The 25,363-nt window shown below is 41.3% G+C and overlaps 1 protein-coding gene across 9 annotated transcripts in view; it reads left to right on the top strand.

Annotated features, from left to right (window-relative positions):
- The window catches only part of RABGAP1 (RAB GTPase activating protein 1), a 157,999-nt gene that overhangs the window by 125,584 nt on the left and 7,052 nt on the right, over nucleotides 1-25,363 (top strand). For 7 of the 9 annotated variants that reach the window (XM_082467747.1, XM_082467746.1, XM_082467749.1 and 4 more), the window contains 6 exons: nucleotides 2,056-2,181; nucleotides 2,788-2,931; nucleotides 4,739-4,780; nucleotides 5,042-5,170; nucleotides 16,306-16,398; nucleotides 16,822-16,932. In XM_082467747.1, the coding sequence (XP_082323873.1) occupies nucleotides 2,056-2,181; nucleotides 2,788-2,931; nucleotides 4,739-4,780; nucleotides 5,042-5,170; nucleotides 16,306-16,398; nucleotides 16,822-16,932 (645 nt within the window). Of the gene's footprint in view, nucleotides 1-2,055; nucleotides 2,182-2,787; nucleotides 2,932-4,738; nucleotides 4,781-5,041; nucleotides 5,171-8,549; nucleotides 8,772-9,289; nucleotides 9,394-16,305; nucleotides 16,399-16,821; nucleotides 16,933-25,363 lie in introns of those variants that run through there. The other 2 variants (XR_014265366.1, XM_082467753.1) reach the window with 2 other exon arrangements.

Here is a 25,363-nt window from a genome sequence, read left to right as displayed (position 1 = left end):
TTAGGAGTGAATAAGATAGTGTGGCCCCAGTCCTTGTGGAGGCAGAGCTAGTGATCAGGAGTGAATAAGATAGTGTGGCCCCAGTCCTTGTGGATGCAGAGCTAGTGAAGTTGACTAGCTGTAGGCAAAAAAAGTCACACAAGTATATCATTGTTACTTTCAGTGGCTCTATGAAGGTATAGTGAAAAATTTGATGCAAGATTATAACAAGGGAGCCTCATTTAGATTACACGCTTCTCTTGGAAGCTAACCTTTAAGGTGAACCCTGAAAAATGAGAAGGGATATCCATTCTCTTTTTGTACTTTACTGTATCATTTAACTTTTTTTAACATTGTTATGAAAATAATAAAACTGTTCTGAAAACAAGAGAGTGGAGAGTAGAGCAGTCCTGGCAAAGAGAATAGTACAGTGTATAGAAGCCCTGAAATGGGGAAAACTTGGCATCTGGAAGGAACTGAAAGAAGGGCAGTGTGACAGGAGCATCACAAGCCATGGGGAATAGGAGGAGGGAGCTCGAGAGGTCAACAAGACTAGCCTGAAGGAGTGCTGTGGAGACCAGGCCATGCAGTCTAGATTTTGTTTCTCTAAGAACAGGAAGCTTTTGAAGAGGTTTAAGCCATTTCGTGTAGGTTGTAACACAAGTAAAACAAAACCACTTTGCATCTTCTTACTGTGAGCCTAGCTTGTTGGTATTGGTAGGCATGCAAAAATGTGATAAAGCTATGACATTGATAAAGAAGTCAAGTTTTTTTTCCCCAGCTTTGTTTACATCATAATTGACGAAAATTGTGTGTGTGTATTAAGTTTTTGTTTTGTTGTTTTAATCAGACTTTATATCTCAGAGTCTCACAAGTCTATGTGGTTCGTCTTTGTTCTCAACTTCCGTGTAAGGACATTTATCCTCATTTAAGTGTCACAACCCTTTTAAAATGAGTTTCCCGATGAAGTCCCCAATATCTTGGTTTGAACTCTATGCTGCTTGCCATTGTGTTAAAATAAGTGCTTGTTTCAGAGTAAGGGCAGGTGTGCTACCTAACATCAGAAATGCCACTCTGGGCAGACCAAGTCTCTCTCTCAGTGAGTGGAAGAGTGAAGTTGCCTTCCATGGTAAAGACCTCAAAGGTCTGGTCCTTTGCCCCAAATGCCCTTACCTTTCCAACAATAATTTTCTATCCTTTTCTCATTTATTACTTAGTCGGATTTGCTCTTTAGCTCTGCTTTATTCCCAGTTATTTCTTTACTCAGCCCACCTCCATCATCTTGTTCGACAGACGCCCACCCACCTTCTTGACATTTGGAAGGCTTGCTACAGTCACGTCATGCCTTAAATAATATTTCCAGTGCTCTTTTTCTATTTTGAAAACTAGACATTTTGCCCGGTTCTCAGGGAGATATTTTTCCATAAAGCTGTGGAAGATGTATAAGTGAGTAACATCTGTAAATAGAAGTGAAGTAAAGGAGTTTTTGTACTATTTTAAATATTACTGCAGGCATTACTATAATACTTTAAACATTTCTTCAAACCTTAGAATACATAAAGTTCTTCTGTAACTAACCATGTTTTTAGCAACAGTGAGGAAGAAAAACATTTTTACTAAAATGAAATAACAGTTAAGGAGGTAAAATGATTTAACAAAGGTCTTATGATTTGGGAAAGATGAAACATATACTCGAGTATAGACCTGTTCCTACTCGGTTCAAGTCCTGCCCTCCCTACAGAGCCTGTTCCTGGCTCCCTCAGGAAGACCCAGGCTTTCTTGTTCTTGTGTTCCCACTGGTCTTTCTAACTAAGGCATTTTACAGCTATTGTATACTGGTTGTATGAGAGGCTCCTCAAGAACAGGAACAGTGTCTGACACAGAGTAGGCATTGTTAAATATTTCTTGGTTGAATGAATGAATGTTATAAAACACAGCTGAGATCTGAGTTACTGCCTACCACTAAATTTCCTAGTATTCAGATAGGAGAGTTGAAGGATGAATTTAATATACTGAGGAAACTTCTGTATATGTTTTTGATCCCCCACCCCTTCCCTCTTTGCCTGTCTGTTACAGATGCCTGAGGAACAGGCATTCAGTGTTCTGGTCAAGATCATGTTTGACTATGGTCTCAGGGAACTTTTCAAGCAAAACTTTGAAGATTTGCATTGCAAATTTTACCAGTTGGAGCGCCTCATGCAGGTAAATAGAGAATCCAGCTTGCATTTACCAATAGGAATGCAGGACTGGGAAGAACGGGATTGAGGAAATGGTGCCAAGGAGCAGTGGCGATTTCCTTAGCCATCCAGGGTTAAGGACAGGTTTTATGTTTTTCATTTCTCTCTATGTAACGATGATGCCAAGATTAATAAGGTGTTAACCCGATGGGTGTGAGCCGGGTTTTCAATCTCATAAACACCCAAAAGATCAGATGACTGTAGGAGCCTTTAACACAGCAAACTCAGTCAAGAAATATTCACCAAGGCTCTGAAGCTGACTGGTTAGGAATCTTATAACAAAAGTGAAACAAACTTTCCCAAACATTTCATAACTTGGAAAGAAAAACTGTCCTTCCAAATATTTGTCACCATTTGGGGATTCCTCTTTAGAGCTACTTTGTGGACTGGAAACGAGAGCTGAGTGCCAGTTTAATACCGGATGATAAGTGTTCTTCTCAGCACTTTGGCAGTTTTTAGAAAAACACAAATATGTGACTTTTTGGGCCTATTTCTAGCAGATTTATGAACCTCCTGAGTGAGAGTTAAACAGCTGCATATGTGCCCAAGACTAATTAGTTTGCTATTTCAGGAATACATTCCTGACTTGTACAACCACTTCCTGGATATAAGCCTTGAAGCACACATGTATGCCTCCCAGTGGTTTCTTACGCTCTTCACTGCAAAATTCCCTCTCTACATGGTCTTCCATATCATCGACCTGCTTTTATGTGAGGTACGTATCAGAGACCACAGCACTTTGGCTTTTGTTTGTAGTGTCCTTCCTGTGTCAGCTCTGTTAAAACAATTTGTTCTTAGTTATTTTATTTCATTGCTGGAAAATCCAGGTTTAAGTTACTCTTCCTTGGGCTGATGCTAATAATCATGTTTTGTCAAAGGTGCTCTCTGCTAAAAAAAAACACATTTGTATTAGTTAGGTTTGGCTGCATTGAAGAAATCCAAAATAACAGTGACTAAATAAAGTAGAGGTTTATTTTTCTTTCCCATGTAAAGGAAATCAGAAGGTTGGCAGTAACCTGCCTTCCTCAGAGTGCAGCTCTGTTCCGTGTGGCTGATTAGAGCTCCAGCCACTGTCTCTATATTTAGGCTAGGAGGTTTAGGGGTTTGGGAAGGTTGCATCTCCTCTTTTAAAAGACATTTCCTGGAATTTCCACCTGCATTTCTTCTTAACCTCTTATTGGCCAGAAGTTAGGTACATGACCATACCTAGCTTCTAAGGGGAGTTTTTTTTTAATTAAAGCTGACTAGGAACTTGCTAAAACTTGGGGGTCTATTACTGAAAGAAAATAGATATTATAGTAAATAACAGTCTTTGCCTCAGCTTAGTTTTGGGTTTTAGGGTGTGTGTGTGCCTAAGAAGAAAAAACTGATTTCAAAAATAATATATGTTTGTTATAGAAACTATAGAAAGTATAAGCAAAAAGATTTTAAAATACTTCTAATCGCAGTCTAGAGGGAAACTACTTTTAACATTTTGGTGTATATTCTTTCCGGCTTTTCATATATGTGTATATGTAATTTCTATATGGAACAGTTTTTTCATATGGAATATTATGTAATAATGTATATTATGGTTTTATATATATATAAAAATACATAAAAATACTATTATGCTATATATGCTATCTGGTAACCTCTTTTTATCTCATATACTTGACTATCTATAGACAGACACCTCCACATGTATACCATCCTTATTTTTGTTTAATTATCCCATATTCAAAACATACAAAAATCCATTAAGAAGTTTGTATCTTCTAAGAAACAGCATTTCAGATATACCATTTATTCTTACTTAATGCCAAGTATCCCATTCTTTGGCTATATCATAATTTATGTAACCAATTCCTAATCTCAAACCTTTGTCTAGTTTTTCACTATTATAAACAACCATTAGTTAAGTAGTTACTGTGGGCCTGGTGGCATGCTAAGTAACCTACATAAACTTCTCAACTAATTAGTTCAGAAAACCATTGGGAGACTATTTGTTATGGAACTTGAGGCCCAGAAACTTTAAAAGTTTAACACTGTCAACAGATTTTAGGGCCTCCCCTGAGCTGTCCTTTGCCCCACTACTCCTAGAATGATTAGATAAAAAAGGCAGATTAGAGGGAACCCTGAGCAGATTCAGTTCTGGGACATAGGGCTCATGGACAGAGTGATTGTTGTACTTGGAGTGAGCAGTATAGAATACAGGAAGAGCCACCAGGAGTTATTTCCTGAGAGATCACAATTTTATGACTCTAATGTTTTAGTTCGGAAGCATAGAATACTTTGAAAAGCATTCTTGAATTGCGAGAATAGCTCTAGAAAAGCTCTTCTCTCAAAAAAATGGGAGACTGGGTCTACCTTAAGTGGTTTTTCAGTGGTTGCCCTGTAATTTTTTTTCCCAAGATATTTTCAAGATATTCCATTTCTTAAGTTTTTACAATTTATCTAAAAATGGTGGGGTATTCTGAAGACAAACAGCTTTTAATAATCCATATATAAACACTGAAAATGTTTTCTGTGTTTTCTTTTAGGGAATAAGTGTTATTTTTAATGTCGCCCTTGGATTATTAAAGGTACAGTACACATTTATTTGTAAGCTGGGTTATCTGGTATTCCTTGTTCAGCACTTGCAATATCTTGGTCTTAATCTCATTCTGAACAGCCGCTATGCTCTAGCATTGTCCCTGACAGTGGATACGTGCAAGTAGCTCTGCAAAGGCTACAGAGTATCTTCTGGGGATTATAAAGGTGCTGGGATTATAAAATCCTTCTTGGGCACCTTCACAGCAGAAAACTTTTTTCTGTACATTGTTGTATTTTCTTCTTTCTTCAAGACTTCCAAAGATGACTTGCTATTGACAGACTTTGAAGGTGCACTGAAGTTCTTCAGGGTTCAGCTTCCTAAGAGATATCGCTCAGAAGAAAATGCAAAAAAACTGATGGAATTAGCTTGCAACATGAAGGTAAAATCATTTTTGCATTAATTTAGATTCCTTTGTTAATGTCTCACTCTTCCTGATCAAATTGTCAACATTTATAGTACATTAATAATAATGTTTTCTTTTGTATTGTATAATTTTCTAAATATTTTCATATATATTACAGCCTATGAATTAAATCTCAGGTTTCATGATTTCTACTGTGCTGTCCTTTAACTTTCAGTACTTGTTGTTATGGTCAGAAATTCCCTAAAATGAAAGTAATAATACATGAAGGAAACTTATTCACTATTTATCACTTCCAGTGGAGCATTTATGATTTGTATCATTTTTTTAAGGTTAAAAAAAAAGAAGAATCTCCTTGTGTTCATGTTATAAAAGTTTTGTTTTTAAAGAAGAAGAAGTAATTGAGGGAGTTTAGTTTGGAATTTGAGAGGTGGAGGCAAATGGGAGACAGAATAAATAGCTGTATTGAGATGCTTATAGGGTGCATAAAAGACTGACTGTCATATTTACTCAGTGTGTCCCCAGAGGGTAGAACTGTGATCAGTGTGCCAGAGGCAGATGTAGTAGGAGAGAAGCTTCACTATCTACTGAATTAGAGTACGGACTGGGAATCAGAGAGGTCTGAATTCAAAGTTATTTCACCTATTTAAGGCACAGTTTCCTCATCTGTAAAGTAATATTGGATTTCTGGTTCTGGTTATATGTCAGACTGAGCTAACTCAGGCTACCCTTCTTTAAGCATTTGGAGATGCTAAATAAAGTATAATCCGAGAAATGTTTAAATACCTGGATGAACTTGAAAGAAAAAAGAGAAATACCCAGGTGCCTTAAACAAAGTGGCTCAATGTATTGTGTGTGATAATAAAAGAGCGTTCCAAGGGAATATAGAACCATAGGTAGGTATTAGGATTTTACTACTCACGAAGACAAGACATGATTTGGGGCCTTCTGGAGGCCCCAAAGTGAAACTGAAATCTCTGCATAAAGTTAGGACTTTGGAATGGCCACCCTGTTTGTAAAAGCAGGAATACAAAAACTACATATTAGCCTGAGAAATAATAGGAATCATGATATAAAGTGAATGGGGGATTTGGGGGGGGGGAAAGGAAATAGAACTTCTAGAAATTAAAATAATCATTAAAGTTATCATTCAGTGTAAAATGTTACATCCTTCACAAATATTATGGATAACATTTAATGATATTTTACCATGTGCTAGGTACTGTGATTAAGTGTTTTTACGTGTGAGGATTAACTACAGTATATGTACAGTGCTTACCTTAGTGCCTGACAATTAGTAAGGGTTTCAGAAATAATGGCTACTACTATGATTATTTCCTCCCTGGTTTTTCAAGCAGAAACAAACTCTTTTCAGTAACATTTACACCAGTGATGGGTTTGCGCACAGCACACAGCCAAGTGAGCTCTGAGCTTCTTGGAGTTGCTCTTTCTATCCCAACCTGGTTTAGCATACAGGAGGATGCTGACTCTTACTTATGATTTCTTCCCCTCCAAAACCTGCTTCTTCCTCAGTGTCCCCATCTCCAGTTTGTGGGACCTCATTGCTCAGGCCTGAAAACTTGACACCATCCTCTTCTATTCTTTCTTTCACACTTAACATCTTCATATTCCACATCCAAGCCCTATCATCAGTATATATCCTGAATCTGATCACTTCTCACCCCTTTCATCACCAGTGCCCAAGTCTAACCATCTCATCACTTCTCTTCTGGAATATTGCAGTTGATTCCTTGGTCCTTCTGTTTCCACAGTGGTTTCCTCCCAGACTCTTTTTGATCTCATCTCTCCCTTGCTTAAAACTCTAATGGCTTCTTACCTCAGAATAAAACTCAGGTTCTTGCCTTGGCCTGCAAGGCCTGGCACCATCTCACCTCTGACAGTGTGATTTCAGCTACTGCTACTTTTCCCCCTTACACTTTCCACTTCAGACACCCTGGCTTCCTTGCTGTTCTCAAACATGCCAAGCATGTTCCCTCCTCAGGCCTTTGTACTGGCTGGTCTCTCTGCCTGTAATGTTGTTCTCCTTGATGTCCACATGGCTTCACCCTCACTTCATTCAGTCTTAGGCTCAATGGTCATGTCACCAGAGAGGACTTCTCTAATTACAGTGTCTAAGTAGCAGCTCCCCCCAACTCTTTACACCCTATCTCCTTATCCTGTCATATTTTCTTCATGTCACTTATTGCTACTTAACATTATTTTATAGGTTTGATTATTATCTGCGTGCCCCCTGTCCCCATGCTGGAATTAAGCCTGTGACAGAGGGGACTTTATCTCTTTTGTTTATTGCTGAATTCCCAGCACAAGAACAGGATCTGACATGTAAATATTGGTTGCATGAGTGAATAAATGAATATTCTGTTGAGTTTCTTCCAAGTGTTTTACAAAGAAGAGTTAACATGGATTTGGGCAAGGCTTAAAAATAGCTTCTAGCTGAAGGTTTACCTTTTGGGTTTTCATTAGCTTGAAACACTTTAATAATAAATGGATTCTTTATTTCCAAAGTCCAGATGGGAGGTGTCTAATGTCTTTTTCCTTGCCTGTGCTTCCAAAGAATTAAGGTAGACAAGGCCGCACAACACACGTTAATATTTGCTTAGATACATAATTCCTTTTGGTCTTGGAGAGCCCTGCATGGCTAGGGTACACTTTGGATGATTTCCCCTACTTGCACATGGTTTCAGGTGAGAAAAATAGTAATTTTTCTTGAAATTGACTCATCATGGAAAGCCTACAGATTCACCAGGACATGAGAGAGTGAGCTTTTTCTGCTAAAAGGTGGGATATGGTGTGTACAGTTTAGTTAGTGATGATTAGTTTCACTCTGGCAGCTATACTTAATACCAAAAAATATTAAAGGAGATATAGGCAATAGTTGAGCCAATTATTGGCAAAGGACTTCAGTCACAGTGATATTTTGTCAGCTCAAAAATAAGAGAAATCATTGGCAAGCTCAGTTATGAGCCCTGCATTACGTAGACTACATGCTGGAGGAGGGCCTCAGTCAGCACAGAGAGTGCATAGGATCCTCTGGTTGTTTGGAGACCCTCTAGCCATGGAAAAGGGGATTCCTGCTAGGTGAATGCTTTGGAAACTAGCTTTTGAATTTCTTGGTGTAGAATTTAGAAAGGAACATTGGCCTTGTAACTCATTCAATCCCATTCTATTATCTTTTAATTAAAAAAAAAGTTGTGACTCAGTTTTCTCAGTTGTACTTCCTAATTAAGGTGGGAATAGGGAATGCTTTACCTCACATGCCAGTCCAGGAAACAGTTACCTATTCTTGTTGTTGTCTTTTGTTGTGTTTTAGCAGTTACGGTGTTGTAATTTCCAGTATTTGTACAGATTTTATAAGAATCTCATTTGTTCCTCACAGTACCCTGTGAGGTGCAAAGGGCAAATCAAGTGTGGAAACTGAGGCTTATAGAAGCCAAGTGACTTACCCGGCTGATACTGACTGGGCAGTGACAAAAGCCCTGTTGGAACTCAGGCCTTCTGACTGCGTGCTCCCAAGGCTTTCCACCCCGTTGCATGGCCTCTTATTTCAGAAGGCGGCAGGAACCAAGTTTGGTGCGGCAGTATCTGCAATGGCCACAAGGTGGGTCTGTTGCCCAGAAAGGTCCACTGTCCTCTCGGTGCCTACGTCTTCCTTTTCTCCATCAATCTCTCCCAGTATCTGTCTTTACTTGCCTCTCCTTTTTTTTCCTCTCTCTCTTTTCTGCCCTTTTACTTCTCCCCTTCTTCTCCTTAATTTATTATGGGACTGAATTTTTTTTTTTCTTACAGAGTTTTAGACCCCTGCTCTTAATCTAAAATTTAACAACATACATCAAAACTCATTTAGCCGTCTGTTGAATTTCTCTCCCTCCATGGGTCAGTGACCTGAGATGGAAAAGTTGTTTCCACTTGTGATATAAGATCTAAAAGGAATTTCACTTTAAATAGATTGTTCAGGAGATCGGGAATGGTCCTAGGAGCTCCACAGCCCCTTCATATTCATAACTGTGCCATGCGTCATCTTTAAGTGGGGGGAAATGGGAAAAAAATAATTAGGTCTTTTAAGTTTTTGACTCAAGAAATATGTGAGAGCAACTGTTTCTTTGTGTGTCTATACAGGAATTTTGAGAACAAGTCTGATACGTGAGGCTGGTTTAGAAGAAGCAGGAACTATGCTAAAAGAGATGGCTCAGTGGGTTTCTTAGATCACATCTGAAGACTTGACCCTTTGGCTGTAGAATCCTGCCTGATGTGAAATGGAATTTCTGAACCATGGCTTCATTGGAATTTGTTATGTCAAACATAAAGTGAATGTGCTAGGCTTCAAACTACCTGTAAGAAAAGATATTATTACAAAAACCAAAGAGTAATATCTGTCAATTAATGTAATCCTAACCATTTGCTATTTGGAGAAACAGAAAACTCTTTGGCATTTGGGGATATTTGCCCTCAGGGCATGTTTTTATTCATGAGCTTAAAAGCAGCACTAGTTTGAACTTCATTCTCCACTCAAATCATTTGTATAGTTAGTGTGGGTTTGGGTTTTAACTTCTGTGTTTGTAGTGACTTCATCAGTCTTTTTTCTTGATATGTTCACGGAAGCTTGTATAGTGTCTACACATAGTGAATTAATCCTTAGAGTGACCATATGAGGTCATTTTATGGATGTGTGTACTGAAGGTTAGAGAATTGAAGAAAACTCCCAAAGGGCACAAAGTTAGTAAGGGATGGAGTTGAGATTAGATCCCAGGAATTTCAGACTCTAAAGTCAATGCTTATCATCATTGTGCTTTACTGTACCTGAGGGATTGAATGAATGGGACAAGAGCTACTTCTATTGGTCCACTTTTGGTGATATTTGTCATATAATGATGGGTAACTCAGTCTCTATGTCATTGTTGAAACTTACCTTTTGTACACTGTAGCTGAGTTCCATTTTCCTTATAACTAGACCCGGCTAGTTTTATAAGATGTCTTTACTTGTTCCTACCTTTTAGAATTGGATTTCATGAGGAAGCTTCTGAGTGGGTACTCTCTTTCTCTGCATTGAACCCTAAAGTTTGCTGGTTGTTGCAAGGGTAGCAGTGGTCACTACCTTCTTGTTTTATTTTAATAAGTTCCTCTCCCTTGGTCCTTATCTGCATTTGAGTCCTCTGCTAATAATTTGCTTCTTGCATTTTAGAAAAATACTCTGACGGTATAAGGAGGATGCCTAATTCTATTTAGTAATCTTTGAGGGAGTGTGAGCCTGAACTGTTTGAATAAATTAAATAAAAAGGCTGAGAAATCAAATAGAATGTTGATTTGTTTCAAGTGGCTATAAGTGCAGGCCTTGGAGTCCCACAGACCTTGGCTCTCATGCTGGCTCTGCCTCTGCTTTGTGACCTAAGGTAGGTTAGCACAGCAGGGTTGTAGAGAGAGAAATAAGACGATGCCTTTAAAGTAGCAGCTGCTCTTCTGATGATATTATCATCATCCTTCACACACCAGTGCTCTTTTGGCCCACCCTGTTTTGATCTCCTCTGCCCAGGTATCTGCTTTCCTTAAGTCAGTTCAAGTCAACAAGCATTTGTAGATTGCCTTCTATGCCAAGAATATACTGTGCTCAGTACTGGGCATGCTACAGAGATGGGTAAAAAACAAGAATCACCCCAGACTTGCATCCTTGTGCTGGCATTGCCACTGAACAGTCTGGGTCCTTTACTTTAGACAAGTCACTTTACCTATCTAGGTCTCAGTTCCCCAGTACAATGAGGGTGATAATCCCTGCTGTACCCATCTCAGAAAGTCGCTTTGATGATTAAAGAAAATAGTAGATGTAGAGGTAGCTTGTTATCTTGAAACTTTTATGTAAATCTCAAGTTCTTGTAATCACTAACTGAAAAAGAACCATGGACTGTGTCAGATTTCTTTATTTAGCAACGAGGACTTTGGGGTCAGGATCTCCTTAATGTACCAGACCTCTTCCTACCCACACACTCACCCACACAACATAACTCCAACCCTGCCACGCAGAGCTACTAACATTCAACCTCCCACCTGCACTGGACTTTCTGGGAGTCCAGCCCAGCAGGGATTCTGACTTTTGCAGGGACTTTATTTATTTTTAATTAATTCATTTATTTACTTTTGGCTGCATTGGGTCTTCGTTGCTGCACGCGGGCTTTCTCTAGTTGCGGCGAGCGGGGGCTACTCTTTGTTGCGGTGCGCAGGCTTCTCACTGTGGTGGCTTCTCTTGTTGCGGAGCACGGGCTCTAGGCGCGTGGGCTTCAGTATTTGTGGCTCACGGGCTCAGTAGTTGTGGCTTGTGGGCTCTAGAGCACAGGCTCAGTAGTTGTGGCACACGGACTTAGTTGCTCCGTGGCATGTGGGATCTTCCCGGACCAGGGATTGAACCCGTGTCCCCTGCATTGACAGGCGGATTCTTTTTTTTTTTTTTAATTTATTTTTGGCTGTGTTGGGTCCTCGTTTCTGTGCGAGGGCTTTCTCTAGTTGCGGCAAGCGGGGGCCACTCTTCATCGCGGAGCTCGGGCCTCTCACTGTCGTGGCCTCTCCCATTGCGGGGCACAGGCTCCAGACGCTCAGGCTCAGCAGTTGTGGCTCACGGGCCCAGTTGCTCCGTGGCATGTGGGATCTTCCCAGACCAGGGCTCGAACCCGTGTCCCCTGCATCGGCAGGCAGACTCTCAACCACTGCGCCACCAGGGAAGCCCCTTGCAGGGACTTTAAACCAAACTTCAGAATCAGCTCCTAATATTTCCTATCAGCAGCCTGTTTCCTACTCTTGTGTGTTAAATGGACTTTATTTAAATGGCTCATTGTTTGCAGCACATGTTCAGAGAAGGAAAGCAGATAATAATAATGTTACAGCCACCCTTTATTAAAAAGACTTCACTGTGTGCCAGCCAGGTACTCTTCTTAGCTCTTTATGTGTTTTATGTCATGTGATCCTCGTAACAGTAGTCCTCATAAGGACTGTTGGGATTTTCACAGAGGAGGACCCTGTGGCTGAGATCAGGCAGCTTGCGCTCAGTCACACAGTAAGTCATCCGCAGAGCCAGGACTCAAGCCTTGGTCTGTCCAAGCTCTTACTGGCCGACGGTACTACCTCACTCCCACCAAGGTCAGCAGCCACTCTCATTCTTTCTCCATCGGTGTGGGCCACAACATCCCTGCCTGTTCCAGGGCCTGATCGCCTGATCAGGGGCCAGGTTTCCCAGGGCAAGTAGCACATGTTTTAAGAGAGAACCTTATCCAATTCCTGTGACAGATTAATGACAAGTGAGTGACCAAAGGAAAGGTGTTTTAGACTAATTTTTACTTCTACCAAAATATCAAACTGGCATGTTCCAAGTCTCCACCTTCTCTCTAATTCAGGGTTTCTTAACCTGGGACTATGGATGGGCCTCAGGGAGCCCATGAGCCCTCTGAAATGGTGTGTAGAATGTTTTATTGCTGGGGGTGGGGTGGGGGTTAGCTTCTGTGCTTTTTTGTGGGAACCATGTCTCTCAGGGGACATTCAAAGTGGTACTGTCTCTAACAGTGTTAAGAACCTTGTACTAATTGCAGTGAGGTATAAAATTGGTTTTATCTAAATTACAAACTCAGCCTTAACCCAGGAAATTATTAGAATTTTTTCCTCCTTGAAAGTATATTTAAACAGAACAGATTTCAAACTTAATCGTCTTTGAAGGCAAAAATACCTCTGTGTGTGAAGCCGTGATTTCCACAGCTTTCTGATAGGAGTCAGCCAACAGCGGGTGTGATTCAGAGATCTGGGGCTGATTCCATAGCTTCTCTTCTTCTTGAATTCAGTTAAAATTTTAGTGGTAGAAGTAAGAGACAGACAAAATGAACTGTGGGGACCATGTCTCTTCATTAAGTATTTTCATGCTTACTGTGTGCCAGGCATTAGGAATTTCACAGTGCATGAAGAGTTCCTGCCCTTGTGGAGTTTGTATATCCTGATCTGTGTACATCTTCATATCATTAATGCTTAGCAAAGAACACTGCACATAGTGGGGCTCAACTATTGGATAAATAAATGTCCCTGCTTGCATCCTTATTGAGTTAACAGGAAGGCCTTTGACTTTGATTTGTTCAGCAGCTGACTGTTCCGATTATGTTCCAAGCATTGAGCTGGGCGCTAGAGGTATGGTGGTAAGCAAAACAGATGTGGCCTGTTTCCTAGTGGGAAGACAGATAATCAAGTAAGCACATAAATAAATAATTGTGAACTTGGACAGGTGCCATGGAGGATTTGGCTTGACGCTATGAGAATATATAATGAAAGACCAAGCCTGATAGGGGGAAGAGGGTGTCAGGGAAGGGTTCACTAAAGAAGTGATGTGGAGGGACTTCCCTGGTAGCGCAGTGGTTAAGAATCCGCCTGCCAATGCAGGAGACACAGATTTGATTCCTGGTCTGGGAAGATCCCACATGCCACGGAGCAGCTAAGCCCGTGCGCCACAACTACTGAGCCTGCGCTTTAGAGCCCACGAGCCACAAGTACTGAAGCCCACGTGCCACAACTACTGAAGCCCGCGCAGTGAGAAGCCTGCGCACCGCAACAAAGAGCAGCCGCCGCTCACCGCAACTAGAGAAAGCCCGCCAGGAGCAAGCAACGAAGACCCAATGCAACCAAAAAAAAAAAACAGTGATGTGGAGCTCTGATCTGAAAGGTGAAGAGGAGTGATCCAGGCACAGGGTTGCACAGGCAGAGGGACCAGGCTTGCAGTGTACGTTCGCTTTGGTTGCCATTTCCATTTAGAAGACAGGTTGATGCAAAGGGGCGGGGGGGTGGCGGTGTGGGTTCCCTTCTCATTAATTTAGCAAGCGTTTCTGGGCGCTGTCTGTACATGCGCAGGGGACAACAGTGAGTGAGACGCAGTTCTGACCTGGAGAAGGCACTGGTAATGGGACAGGTGGGCTGAGAGGTGCTGGTCTTTCCTGGGTGCAGCCTCATAAGGACACTTGAATTGCTGCTTTTGCTGCTGATACCTCTCGTTCCTCATTCAGGCATCAGTCTTTTTCACAGGGTCTCTGCCTCAGAGGCAACCTGAACTAGTTGACTCTGGTATGCAGCCACATGCTCCGGAAGTCAGGGTCAGCTATGAACCCATTATAAGCAGTGTTACGTTTGTTTATTTTTTGTTTGTAATGGAGTTGGAGGGGGTGGGGTAAGGCATTTAAGGGAAAGAGGGAAGAAGAGAGAGACCGAGAAGTGAGGCTGAGAATTGGGAAGGCAAGTCTCAGCTGGGAAAGAAGTCAGAACTCTGGACCAGCAAGCTCTGCGTAGAGAAGCGAGCAGAGCTTTGTCTCAGAGAAGCCCAGAGTTATGAGAATTATTTTTAAACAGCGTTCACTTTGTTAGCTTAATTATAAATGTAATTCATGCTCAATGTAGAAAATGTGGAAGCATAGGAAACACATAAAGAAATGCCCATATCCTATCACAGAACTGTAAGAACCAAATGAGATGACATGTGTGAAGGGCCTGGCATGTCTGGGGCACTTATTACACACTAACTGCTGTTACAGTGTGAGGGAGAATCAACCCTTTTGCTCTGAGAATGAGACATTTATAATAAAGGACGATGAAAGGTAGAAAAAATTATTTTGTAATTAGCCTTTTAAAATGTATGTTTATGAGAAGAATGTTAATTCTTCCTTACCCCAGCATGAGAATGAAAAGTTGAAGAATCCTGAAGATTTGTGAGAATGTTTTGTAGGATTTGGTGTCAGTTCTCTTTTTTTATAAAGCACGAGGGGAGCCTTGTATCCCTGCCCTCCCTTGTCATTTACACAGACTGACAGCAGAGAGTACTGGGAGGAAATGTTTGCTGCCCACAAGCCTCATTTAGTTTCTGTTCCTCTGCTATCGATCTGTTAGGATTGTTTATAAATTTACTGATCACACAGTTCTATTTAGGTGCTTTCTTTGTGAATCACTTACACGCACGATAAACATTCACCCCAGAATTGGCCTTAAACCGCAGAGGATCTGGGTTTAGGGATGTCAGTTTCCAGCTTGTGGCCTCACCCCAGGTGTTTAGTGGGCATCTTTCTATAGACTGCAGCCAGGGCATAGTGCTGCGCAGCTCCTAGCTGCCTCCCCTCGGGCAGCGGCCAAACTCCAGGAGTAGACTCTGATTGAGGCAGGCCTGTAAACGGCCCGACGGGGCCAGGTGTCCGCAGAATCAGTCGGAGAGGAACACCTGGCAGCTCGAGTAAGACAGAAAGGGAAGAATGGAGCAGGGATTGGAGTTGCTGACATCAGCCTGCCAAAAACTTGGGCCTGTCCCATCCCCTTTCTATGGCTCAGTATTTTCTTCTGTAAACTAAGGAAGTTGGACTAGACTAGCTCTGTGATTCCTAGGAACTGGGGGCTAAAAGTCAGATTCGTGAGTCAGCAGTGTAGTAGTTTGTAGTGGTTGGTAAGAAAAAGCTTGAGAGAAAGAGGACAGTAGTTTAATGGGATGGAAGAGCAGCTAAATAGAACGCTCAGCAGAACTGTGTGTTTAAGGGCAGAGAGAATTGTGCCTGTTTAAAGGCAGCACAGAAGGTGCTAGTTGAAAGGAAAGTGGTAGATGGTAGGATAGTGAGGTGGCTACAGCTTGAACTTTGGATGACGTCTCGCAGCCTGGGCTCAAATCCTGAATCTGCCAGTCTCTAACTGAGTGACTTCAGTCAAGTTACGTAACTTCCTTATATCTCAGTTAACTTGCCTCTAAAATGAGGATACTAATACCGTACCTTGTAGAGGTGTCATGAGGTCACAGAATGAAAGCACCTGCAGCAGTGCTGGTATGTGCTAAAGAAATGGCCCATGAGGAGGAGGAGGAGGAGGAGGACGATGGACAGTCAGACCTAGTACTCAGGTAGGAGGGGTTGTCTGTTGGGTGTTCATTCTGACTACTGGTAAAAACTTTAGCAACCAGTTATCTCCAGCAGACCCATGGACATGATGGTAGTCATTGAGTAAGAATTTTAGGTCCTGGGCTCATGTGCAGGAAACACCACTTTCATAGTAACTTGAGATGTCCAGGTCAGCAGAGGTCTTGGTCTTCAGGGCAAGCCCTGAAGCACCCACCCATTTCTGATACTTTTTAATTTGTGCTGTGCTTTATCCTACAGATTAGTCAGAAGAAGTTGAAAAAATACGAAAAAGAATATCACACCATGAGGGAACAGCAGGCCCAACAAGAAGACCCCATCGAGCGATTTGAGGTTTGTTTACGGCCTAGGTGATGTGAAGTGCTTTCAGCCTTTCATTTTACATAATTGTGCCTGTCACTAGCTTTAGTGAGTTCTTTTTAAAATTTAGTTTCACTATTTCTAGGTTCCAGTTTCAGTTTGAGTTTGCAAATAAGAAAGCAAGATTTGTTTTGCTTCAGACTAGCAGCCTAGTTTGTTACAGTTCGGTGGGCTTTTGTCACAGTTAAGAAGAAGTAGCTGCTTGACAGTCACTTGAATTTAAGTATTTCTCTTTGGAGATAGAAAGTAAGCAGTTGTTGACTGGCAGCACATTAGGACCAGCCACATCTCCCGTGATTCCCATAGGACTCGGCAATTCGTTTTGAGGGTTAACCTGAGAAGGTGTCATTTCCATCTGATTTTTATGTCTGTAACTGGTTTCTTTTTACCCATCAGCGGGAGAATAGGCGTCTACAGGAAGCTAACATGAGGTTGGAACAGGAAAATGATGACTTAGCCCATGAGCTGGTGACCAGTAAGATTGCACTGCGAAAGGACCTGGATAACGTAAGTCTAACTTGTCTGAAGGGATGATTATATTGAAACACTTCTCCCTTAATCAAGTGAAATCCTGGAATTTTAGTGTTTGTTGTTCTAGTTAGTGTTTCCCTCTTATGATCCAACTTGCTCTTGTCAGTACTATTCCGTCCTTTCCTTCAGGGATCATCGATGATCTCATTAAGCCCTCCTTACCACATTCTTCTCTCATTATATACGCAAACCCTGAACGCCTTTCCAGACATTGATTGAGAGGCGTTTCTGGCTATTCTTATGTTATTACAATTGGCAGTAGCATTTAATCACTATAATTTCCTTAACTTACCCCTAAGACAAGAACAGATTTCGTCCTCCTGCACATCATGCGCCTGTTGGATAAGCATTGCCAGTTGTAATAAAGCTCAGTGCCTCCGCAGCCTGCAATTTCATCAGGAATTTCTGTTGGCAGATATTCTGTTTTTCTTTGCTTCTCCTAATCTTAAAAAGTTTGAGATGATGGCATCCCTGGCAGGGCATTTGTCCATTTTCTATACTACAGGCTTCCCATAGTGCACTCTCTCATTCATGGTTTAGGTCAGAGGTTGGCGAACGTTTTTTGTAAAGGGATAGATAGTAAATATTTTAGGCTTTGTGGGCCACATGGTCTCTGTTGCAACTATGTAACTCTGCCCTTGGTGCCTACACAATAAATAAACGAATGCACATGGCTGTGTTCCAGTAAAACTTTATTTACGAGAATAGGTGGCAGGCTGGCTTTGGCGCCTGGACAAAGTTTGGCAGCACCTGACTTATGTTTCCCTTCAGGCTCCTAAGATTACTTTTCTGCTTGTTGATTTTCCTGAGGCTCTAGAGATAGGCTTAGGCTATTGAGGGTTTACAGGGGACTTAACATAATATATTGAACCCCTTAGGATATGTGAACTTCACAAGGTCCTTGACATCCACCAAACATGTATGAAAATATTGTGTACTACTGTATTTCTCTGACAGTCTTTGCTTTCATTAGATTCTCCAAGTGAGTCACATGGCAGATGAAGAGAAAGAGAGATGGCAGTATCTACTGGTTCTTATTACTTCTCTTTAGAAATAGAATAATGGAGTAAAATTTTGAACAGATCTGGATTCTACCATCAGCTACTCTACTTTCAAGCAGAGTGAAGTGTGGGGAGGTGGAGTAATAGCTGTGTCCGAGAGTATAGTGAGAATTACATGATTTGGTGTGTATGAAAAGCACAGGAATTAGGTACAGGCAGTGTTGTTTCCCTCTGTTTGTCTGATTGTCAGCTATAAATAGCTGCAGGTAACTGGGAAGACTCCTTTTTCCAGTTTTTCCAGGGAGGGTGTTGCAAGGCCATTAGCCCTCAGTAACCAGAACCTGGAGATCCCGCTGCTTTTTGGTTTACCACAGTCTCCTTAGGTTGGAGTTTCCTCCCTGTGGTGCAGGTTCCCAGCATACCCTCTGATCTTCTTTGTAGAAACACTACGAGAATCATTCCCTCACTGTTCAGGCATTTCTGCCAAGTGAGCGAGGGAGGTGGGTGTACACTGAGCAGGGTAATTGCTGAAGCAAAAATCACAGTGTGCACCTGTGATGGCTCTTCTAGCAGCTGTAGGTCATGCAGAAAGGAAGTGAAAAAGAAAAGAAAATGGGTCCTCTACTAGAGCTTTGTATTCTACAATGAAATTATATTAAGAGGCAACTTAAGATAAAATTCCAGGCAGATTTTTAGTTTGAGCTGTTGCATTTGCCAGTCTGATGGGAGCAGAAGTAACATTGATGCTCTACTAGTTTAGGGTGGAAAATACACTTCTTAGGTTCTTGAAGCCTGCCTCTAAAGAGGGTAAGCCTTTTTTTAAGTTGTCTTTGCCTGGCACAGTAGTCAAAGAGCTAGGTTACATTCCTGATATCAGAAGTGAGAAATAGTAAAAATAAGATGAATTCCCATTTACTCTACGATGCTGTATGTGACAGGCACAATGAGAAGCACTTTGTTAAACTCTAATATCTCTTATCCTTACCTCAGCCTTGTAACATGAGCCCCATTTATGGATAAGGATTTTTTAACAATAAAGAAACTTGAGACTCAAGAGAGAGGAAGGCACCCAGGAAGAAGCAGAGCCAGGAATGTAACCCAGGTGCATCTAATTGAAACACCCAGGCTTTTTCTGTAATGCCACACTGTCTCCAAAATACATATGGAACAAGAAGCTATGGTTTGATGTCATAACTACATCAAAAATATACTGACACCAAACAGAACATTTCTTAAGCACTGACAGAGTTCTAGACACTGCTCCACATGCTTTGTACTTACTGTCAAATCCTCCAAACAACCCTTGTGTAAAGGATACAGTTGCGATCCCCATTTCACTGATGAGGCCAACAGAGGTTAAATGTCTTACACAGCCACACTGTTAGTGGCAGAGCCCTTAGACTGCAATCCAGCTGGCCTGCCACTCTGAACTTGGCTCAGAGGAGCAGGAACCCTGTTGCACTAGGGCTCAGGAATAGCAAACTGGGGTCCCATCGTCCAGCCATCGACAGTGCTGAGAAAACAGACCTTTTCACACTAAACGTTGAGTCCCTTTCCAAGTTAGTCCTCTCTCGTATCTTTTGAATCATCATGGAAAATCAGTTAGGTTCTGAAGTGAGGGCTGTGGGGTCCTCTCAGCGTGTTTTGGCTTCAGGGACTTAGATTTCTGAAAGAACTTCATCATGCCCTTTCACTCTTCCCTTTCTGCATCCCAGAGAAAAGCTCTCATATGTGGCTTATAGGATTTCCAGAACCCTCTTTGTATTTCCAACTGATTTTATTATCACTTTTGTTATTCCTCACCTGTCATTTCTGTTACTTGTCACAAAGCAGCTATGGAGAGATCCCCGGTCAGCTACTGAGTCCCTAGGTGACTCCATCCAAGCTTTCTCCTCTATGAAATGGGAGTAATGCCTGGACCTGACATTAAGGCATTGGTGCTAAAGGCTGAGAGGGAACCTATGGAAGGCACCTGGCACAGGGCTGAGAGGACCCCACCTGAGTCCTCTCTGGCATGGTTGCTCTCTACACTGAGACAGTGTAATGTGAGAGTGATGGAAACAGACTCAGGAGCCCAACTGCTGGGATTTGAATTCTGGCTCCACTGCATTCTAGTTCTCTGAACTTGAGCAGGTTGCTAAACTTTCCCCACTGAATTACTTTGGTCTCTTTATCAAAAATCAATTGACCTGTATGTATGAGTCTCCTTGATTCTATATCTGCTCCATTGATCTATACGTCTATCGTTAACGCCAGTACCACACTGTCATAATTACTCAGGTCATGTGAGTCCTCCAATTTTGTTGTTCTTTTTAAAAAATAATTTGGCTATTGTAAGTAATTTGCATTTCTATATAAATACTAGAATCAGTTTGTCAACTTCTAGAAATAAAAGCCTTCTGGGATTTTGAGTGGGGTTGTATTGAATCTATAAATTAGCTTGGGGAGTGTTAACGTCTGAGCAGTGATTGAACCTTCCAATCCATGAATATGTTACAATTTTCATTTATTTAAGTCTTTTTCAATTTCAGCATAGTTTTCTTAGTTTTCACTTTACAAGATATGCACATATTTTAATCTGTTATTAAGGGTAATTTTTTCTTTCTTTTTTAAAAATAAATTTATTTAATTTATTTATTTTTGGCTGTGTCGTTGGGTCTTCGTTGCTGCATGTGGGCTTTCTTCTAGTTGCGGCGAGCGTGGGGTGTTCTTCACTGCGGTGCGCAGGCTTCTCATTGTTGCGGATCACGGGCTCTAGGTGCACGTGCTTCAGTAGTTGTGGCACGCGGGCCCAGTAGTTGTGGCTCGCAGGCTTTAGAGCGCAGGCTCAGTAGTTGTGGCGCACGGGCTTAGTTGCTCCGTGGCATGTGGGATCTTCCCAGACCAGGGATCGAACCCGTGTCCCTTGAATTGGCAGGTAGATTCTTAACCACTGCGCCACCAGGGAAGTCCCAAGGGTAATTTTTTCTTAATTGCATTTTCCAATTATTTATTGCTAGTCTCTAGAAATACAATTGATAATATGACCTTGTATCCTGTGACCTTGCTAAATCACTTACTATTCTTGTAGCTTTTTTGTTTATGTTTTAGGATTTTCCACATACACAATCATATCATCTCTGAATAAAGACAGTTTTACTTCTTTTCAAGTCATTCTGCCTTTTTTCCCTTGCCTTCCTACACTGACTGGGACCTTTGGAACAATATTGGATGGTGAGAGTGGACCTCATCACCTTGTTCCAGATGTTAGCTGTAGGTTTTCCATAGATCAGGTTGAGGAAGTTCTCCTTTCTTCCTATTTGCTGAGAGTTGTCATGAATGGGTGTTGAATTTGGTCAAATGCTCTTCCTGCATCTGTTGAGGTGATTATTTGCTATTTTTCCTAATTCTGTTAGTACAGTGAAGTGTAGACAAACTGATTTTTCAGTGTACACAAACTGATTTTTCAGTGTACACAAACATTGCATTCCTAGGAAACGTGGGGTTCCTTTTTTTTTTAAGATTTTTATTTGTATTAAAGATTTTTGTGTTGCTAAGGAATATTTGTCTGGAGTTTCTTTAATGTTTTTGTCTGGTTTTGATATCGGGAATGCTAGGCTTCTAAAATGAACTGGGAATTTTTTAAGTCCTATTTTTTAAGGACTTTTTGTGGGATTGTTCCTTGATTAAATCTTTAATTTAATTCCCTAGTGAAACCACGTGGACCTGGAGTTTTCTTAGCAAGAAAAAAAAAAATTTTTTTTTTTTTTTTTTCTTGCTGCGTTGGGTCTTCGTTGCTGTGCGCAGGCTTTCTCTAGTTGCGGCGAGCGGGGGCTACTCTTCATTGCGGTGCACAGGCTTCTCATTGCGGTGGCTTCTCTTGTTGGGGAGCACGGGCTCTAGGCACGGGCTTCAATAGTTGTGGCGCACGGGCTTAGTTGCTCCGCAGCATGTGGGATCTTCCCAGACCAGGGATCAAAGCCGTGTCCCCTGATTGGCAGGCGGATTCTTAACCACTGCGCCACCAGGGAAGTCCAGCAGGAAATTATTTAATTATGATTTCAGATACGAAGCTATTCAAATTTTCTAATTCTTCATGTGTACATTTTTATACTTTGCGCCTTTCAAGTGATTTATCCATTTCATCTTAGTTGTCAGATATATAGGCACAAAGTCATTGATATTCCCTTTTTCTTTTAATGTTTATAGGATGGATCTGTTGAAGTCTTCTCTCTTTCATTACTGATATGGGTAATTTGTGTCTTTTCCCTTTTTTCCATAATCAGTCTACTAACTAGAAGTTTATCAATTGTGTTGATCTCTTTAAAACCAAGCTTTTGGTTTTGTTGATTTTTTTTTCTTTTTCTTTTATTGATTTCTGCTTTTTTATTATCTCCTTCTACATTTCTTTTGGTTTAATTTGCTCTTTTTCTAGCTACTTAAAGAAGAAGCTTAGTCATTGATTTGGACCTTTCGTCTTTTCTAAAATAAGCATTTAAAGTTATAAATCTCCCTGAAGCCCTGTTTCAGCTACATCTCACACATTCTGATGTGTCTTGTTTTTATTTTCATTCACTTCTTGTGATTGCTTCTTTGATCTCTGAGTTAATTAGTAGTGTGTTGTTTAATTTTTAACTATTAGGGATTTGTCCCCGAAATTTTTCTGTTGTTGATTTCTGATTTAATTCAGTTGTCATCAGGGTACATATTTTTTCTGATTTTAGTGCTTTTAAAACATACTTATGCTTATTTTAGGGCCTTCCATATTGCCTGATGGGTGAATGTGCCACATGCTCTCAGAGAGTATGTGTGTCCTGTTGTTGTCGGTGGGGTGTTCTGTCATGTCACTTCTGTCAAGTTGATTGACTTCCACGGATTTACTGCCTTTCTCTTTATTTGTTCTATCACTTACTGAGAGAACAGTGAGGAAATCTGTAACTCTGTGCACTTATCTATTTCTCCTTTCAGTTATGACAGTTTTTGTTTCCTGTAATTTGAATTTATGAATGCATTTCAGATTTACTGCCTTCTTAATGGAGTGACTCTTTTATTGTTATGAAATGTCCCTCTTTGTCCCTGGTTAATACTCTTTGTTCTGGGATCTACTTCGTCTGATGTTAATATAGCCATTCATGGTATTTCATGGTATATCCTTTTCCATACTTTTACTTTTAACATATCTGTGTCTTTATATTTAAAATGGGGTTTTGTAGCTAGCCAGCATATAGTTGGATCTTGCTTTTTGAAATTTAGTCTGATAATCTCCTTCTTTTAATTGGAATGGTTAGACCAGTTACAGTTAATGTAATTATTTATATGGTATATTTAACTCTACCACCTTGCTGTTTGTTCTCCATTTGTTGTATTTGCTTTTTCTTTCTTTTTTCCCCTTTTCTGCCTTCTTTGGTTTAACTGGGTATTTTCATGATTTCATTCTATCTCCTTTACTGCCTTATTAGCAGTTCTGGAGCTCTCTGATCTCCAGAGCTCTACCCAACAGGTTCCAGCCACCTCAGCATCTCTGACCCCCTACCTCTGCCTCCTTAACCCTTTGGGGCATACTCTGTTTGGAACCCCTCACCCTGCTCCTTGGTCCAGAAGTGCCTCTAGGCAGAAAGCCAGAATGGTAGTAGGACCTTGCTTGTTTCCTTTCTCCCAGGAACCACAGTTCTGCATTTGTTTTTAGTGTCAGCAAACAGTAGTTTTATGTATTTCGTCCAGTGTTTTGTTTACAGTGGGAGGGTAAATCTGGTCCTGGTTAGTCCTTCATGACCAGAAGCGGAAGTCTGGATTTGTGTTTATCGCCAGATGTTCTCTCCTTATGTGCTTACGTAAGTAGAATGACTGTGCAGCAAGTGTGGTGCCATAAGAGGACCCTGGTTGGTCAGTCCAGTGGCCTCTGTGCACCTTCCTATTGACACAGCCTTGGGAGTCAGCTCTTGGAGTGATGGCACAAATGCTGGGCTTAATGTTGAGAGACCTGGTTTCGGATTCCAGCTCTGCTACACGCATTGTGCAAGCTTGTGGAAATCACTTCCCCATCTAAATTTTTTCTAAACTGGGGAGTCAGGATGGGCAAGGAAGACTCTTGAGTTCATGACCTGGCTGTCCCGTACGTCTTAGAATCAGTCTTATCTACCATGGGAGTGATGGTGAGTAACAGAGAATATAAGTATGTGCTACAGGTTCCAAAGTACTGTTCAGAAGATGTTAACTGGGTCCAGGGGAGAGAAGGGAGAGTTAACAGGATGTTCTGCTGATTAAAGTAAAACAGAATCTTTGACAGGACTTTATTCTTCTTATTTGTTATTTCCTCTTTTGTTTGATTCTTATTTCCATTTTGATTGCTACTGGGGTTTGAACTAGAGGTGATTGATTATAAGCCACTCACCAGAAAGGACAGGCCTTAACTCCAGGACCCCATTTAATTGCATGCATATGCAGTTTGCCAGTAACTAATGGCCTTTTGAATTGCATATCATGCCATTCTCAGTTCTCCATTTAAGGCCCCAGCCCCCTGGAACCTATGCCTCCCAAAGAAAGTACGTCAGAAGATGTGGTGTAGTAGAAAGCAGGGGGACTCAGCTATACTACTTTAGCTAGGTGACATCAGAAATGCTCTTTAATTTCAGGGAAACCACCATCCATTGTCAAAGGAGGTTGGATATAAGGAGCTGGCAAAGACCCTCTATATCTAGCGCTCTGTAACTAGGAGCTTCCACCTCCTTTCCTTGACTGCCTTCTAACATGCTACAGTCTCTCATTCTTGTTATCCTTGGATTCTCCAGTGTCAGGGACTGTATTTGTCAGGTACAGGTGTATCATTTTCACTTGGACCCAAAGATCTGCCCACCAGACCTTTGCATGCTTTAGAAAAAAACTGGGGTGGAAGATGGCCATTTCAGATAATAAAAGGAGAGTGCTAGGAAAGGGGTGCCTTCCTTTGTCAGGTGACAGTGAGAGCAAAATGCAGAACTTACTCGATGAAGCAGAGCAAATACTGAGAGTTTGGAAGAAGAAAACCAGAATTTATTATTACTATTAATGATAATGACACCTACCTTTTATTGAGTGTTTACTATATGCTAGGCACTGTGCTGAGTCCATTCCACGCCTTATCTCTCAGGTGAAGATCGTGACGCTCAGAGAGGTTCTCAGTGACTTGTCCAAGTGGCACACAGTCAGGGAGTGATGGGAGTCAAGACCAGGCTGTCTGACAAAGGCGAGCTCCTAGCTACTGCCCTGCACTGCCTCTGGGCAGGAGACAGGGCCGGACACTTGTGCATGAGTGTAGTCTCAGCGTGACCTTGGGCATATCACATCCCCTCTCTGGGTCACAGTTTCCTCATCATCTTAAAATTGGATTGTTCTGGGTAATTCAGATCCCTTTCAGTTCTCATTTCTTGTTCTGTAAAAGCACCCCTTAA

The sequence above is a fragment of the Balaenoptera physalus genome (genome assembly GCF_965194825.1).
Source record: "Balaenoptera physalus genome assembly, chromosome: 7".
NCBI lineage: Eukaryota > Metazoa > Chordata > Mammalia > Artiodactyla > Balaenopteridae > Balaenoptera > Balaenoptera physalus.
Note: the sequence above shows the minus strand (reverse complement) of the source record. Positions and strands in the feature narration are given on the sequence as shown.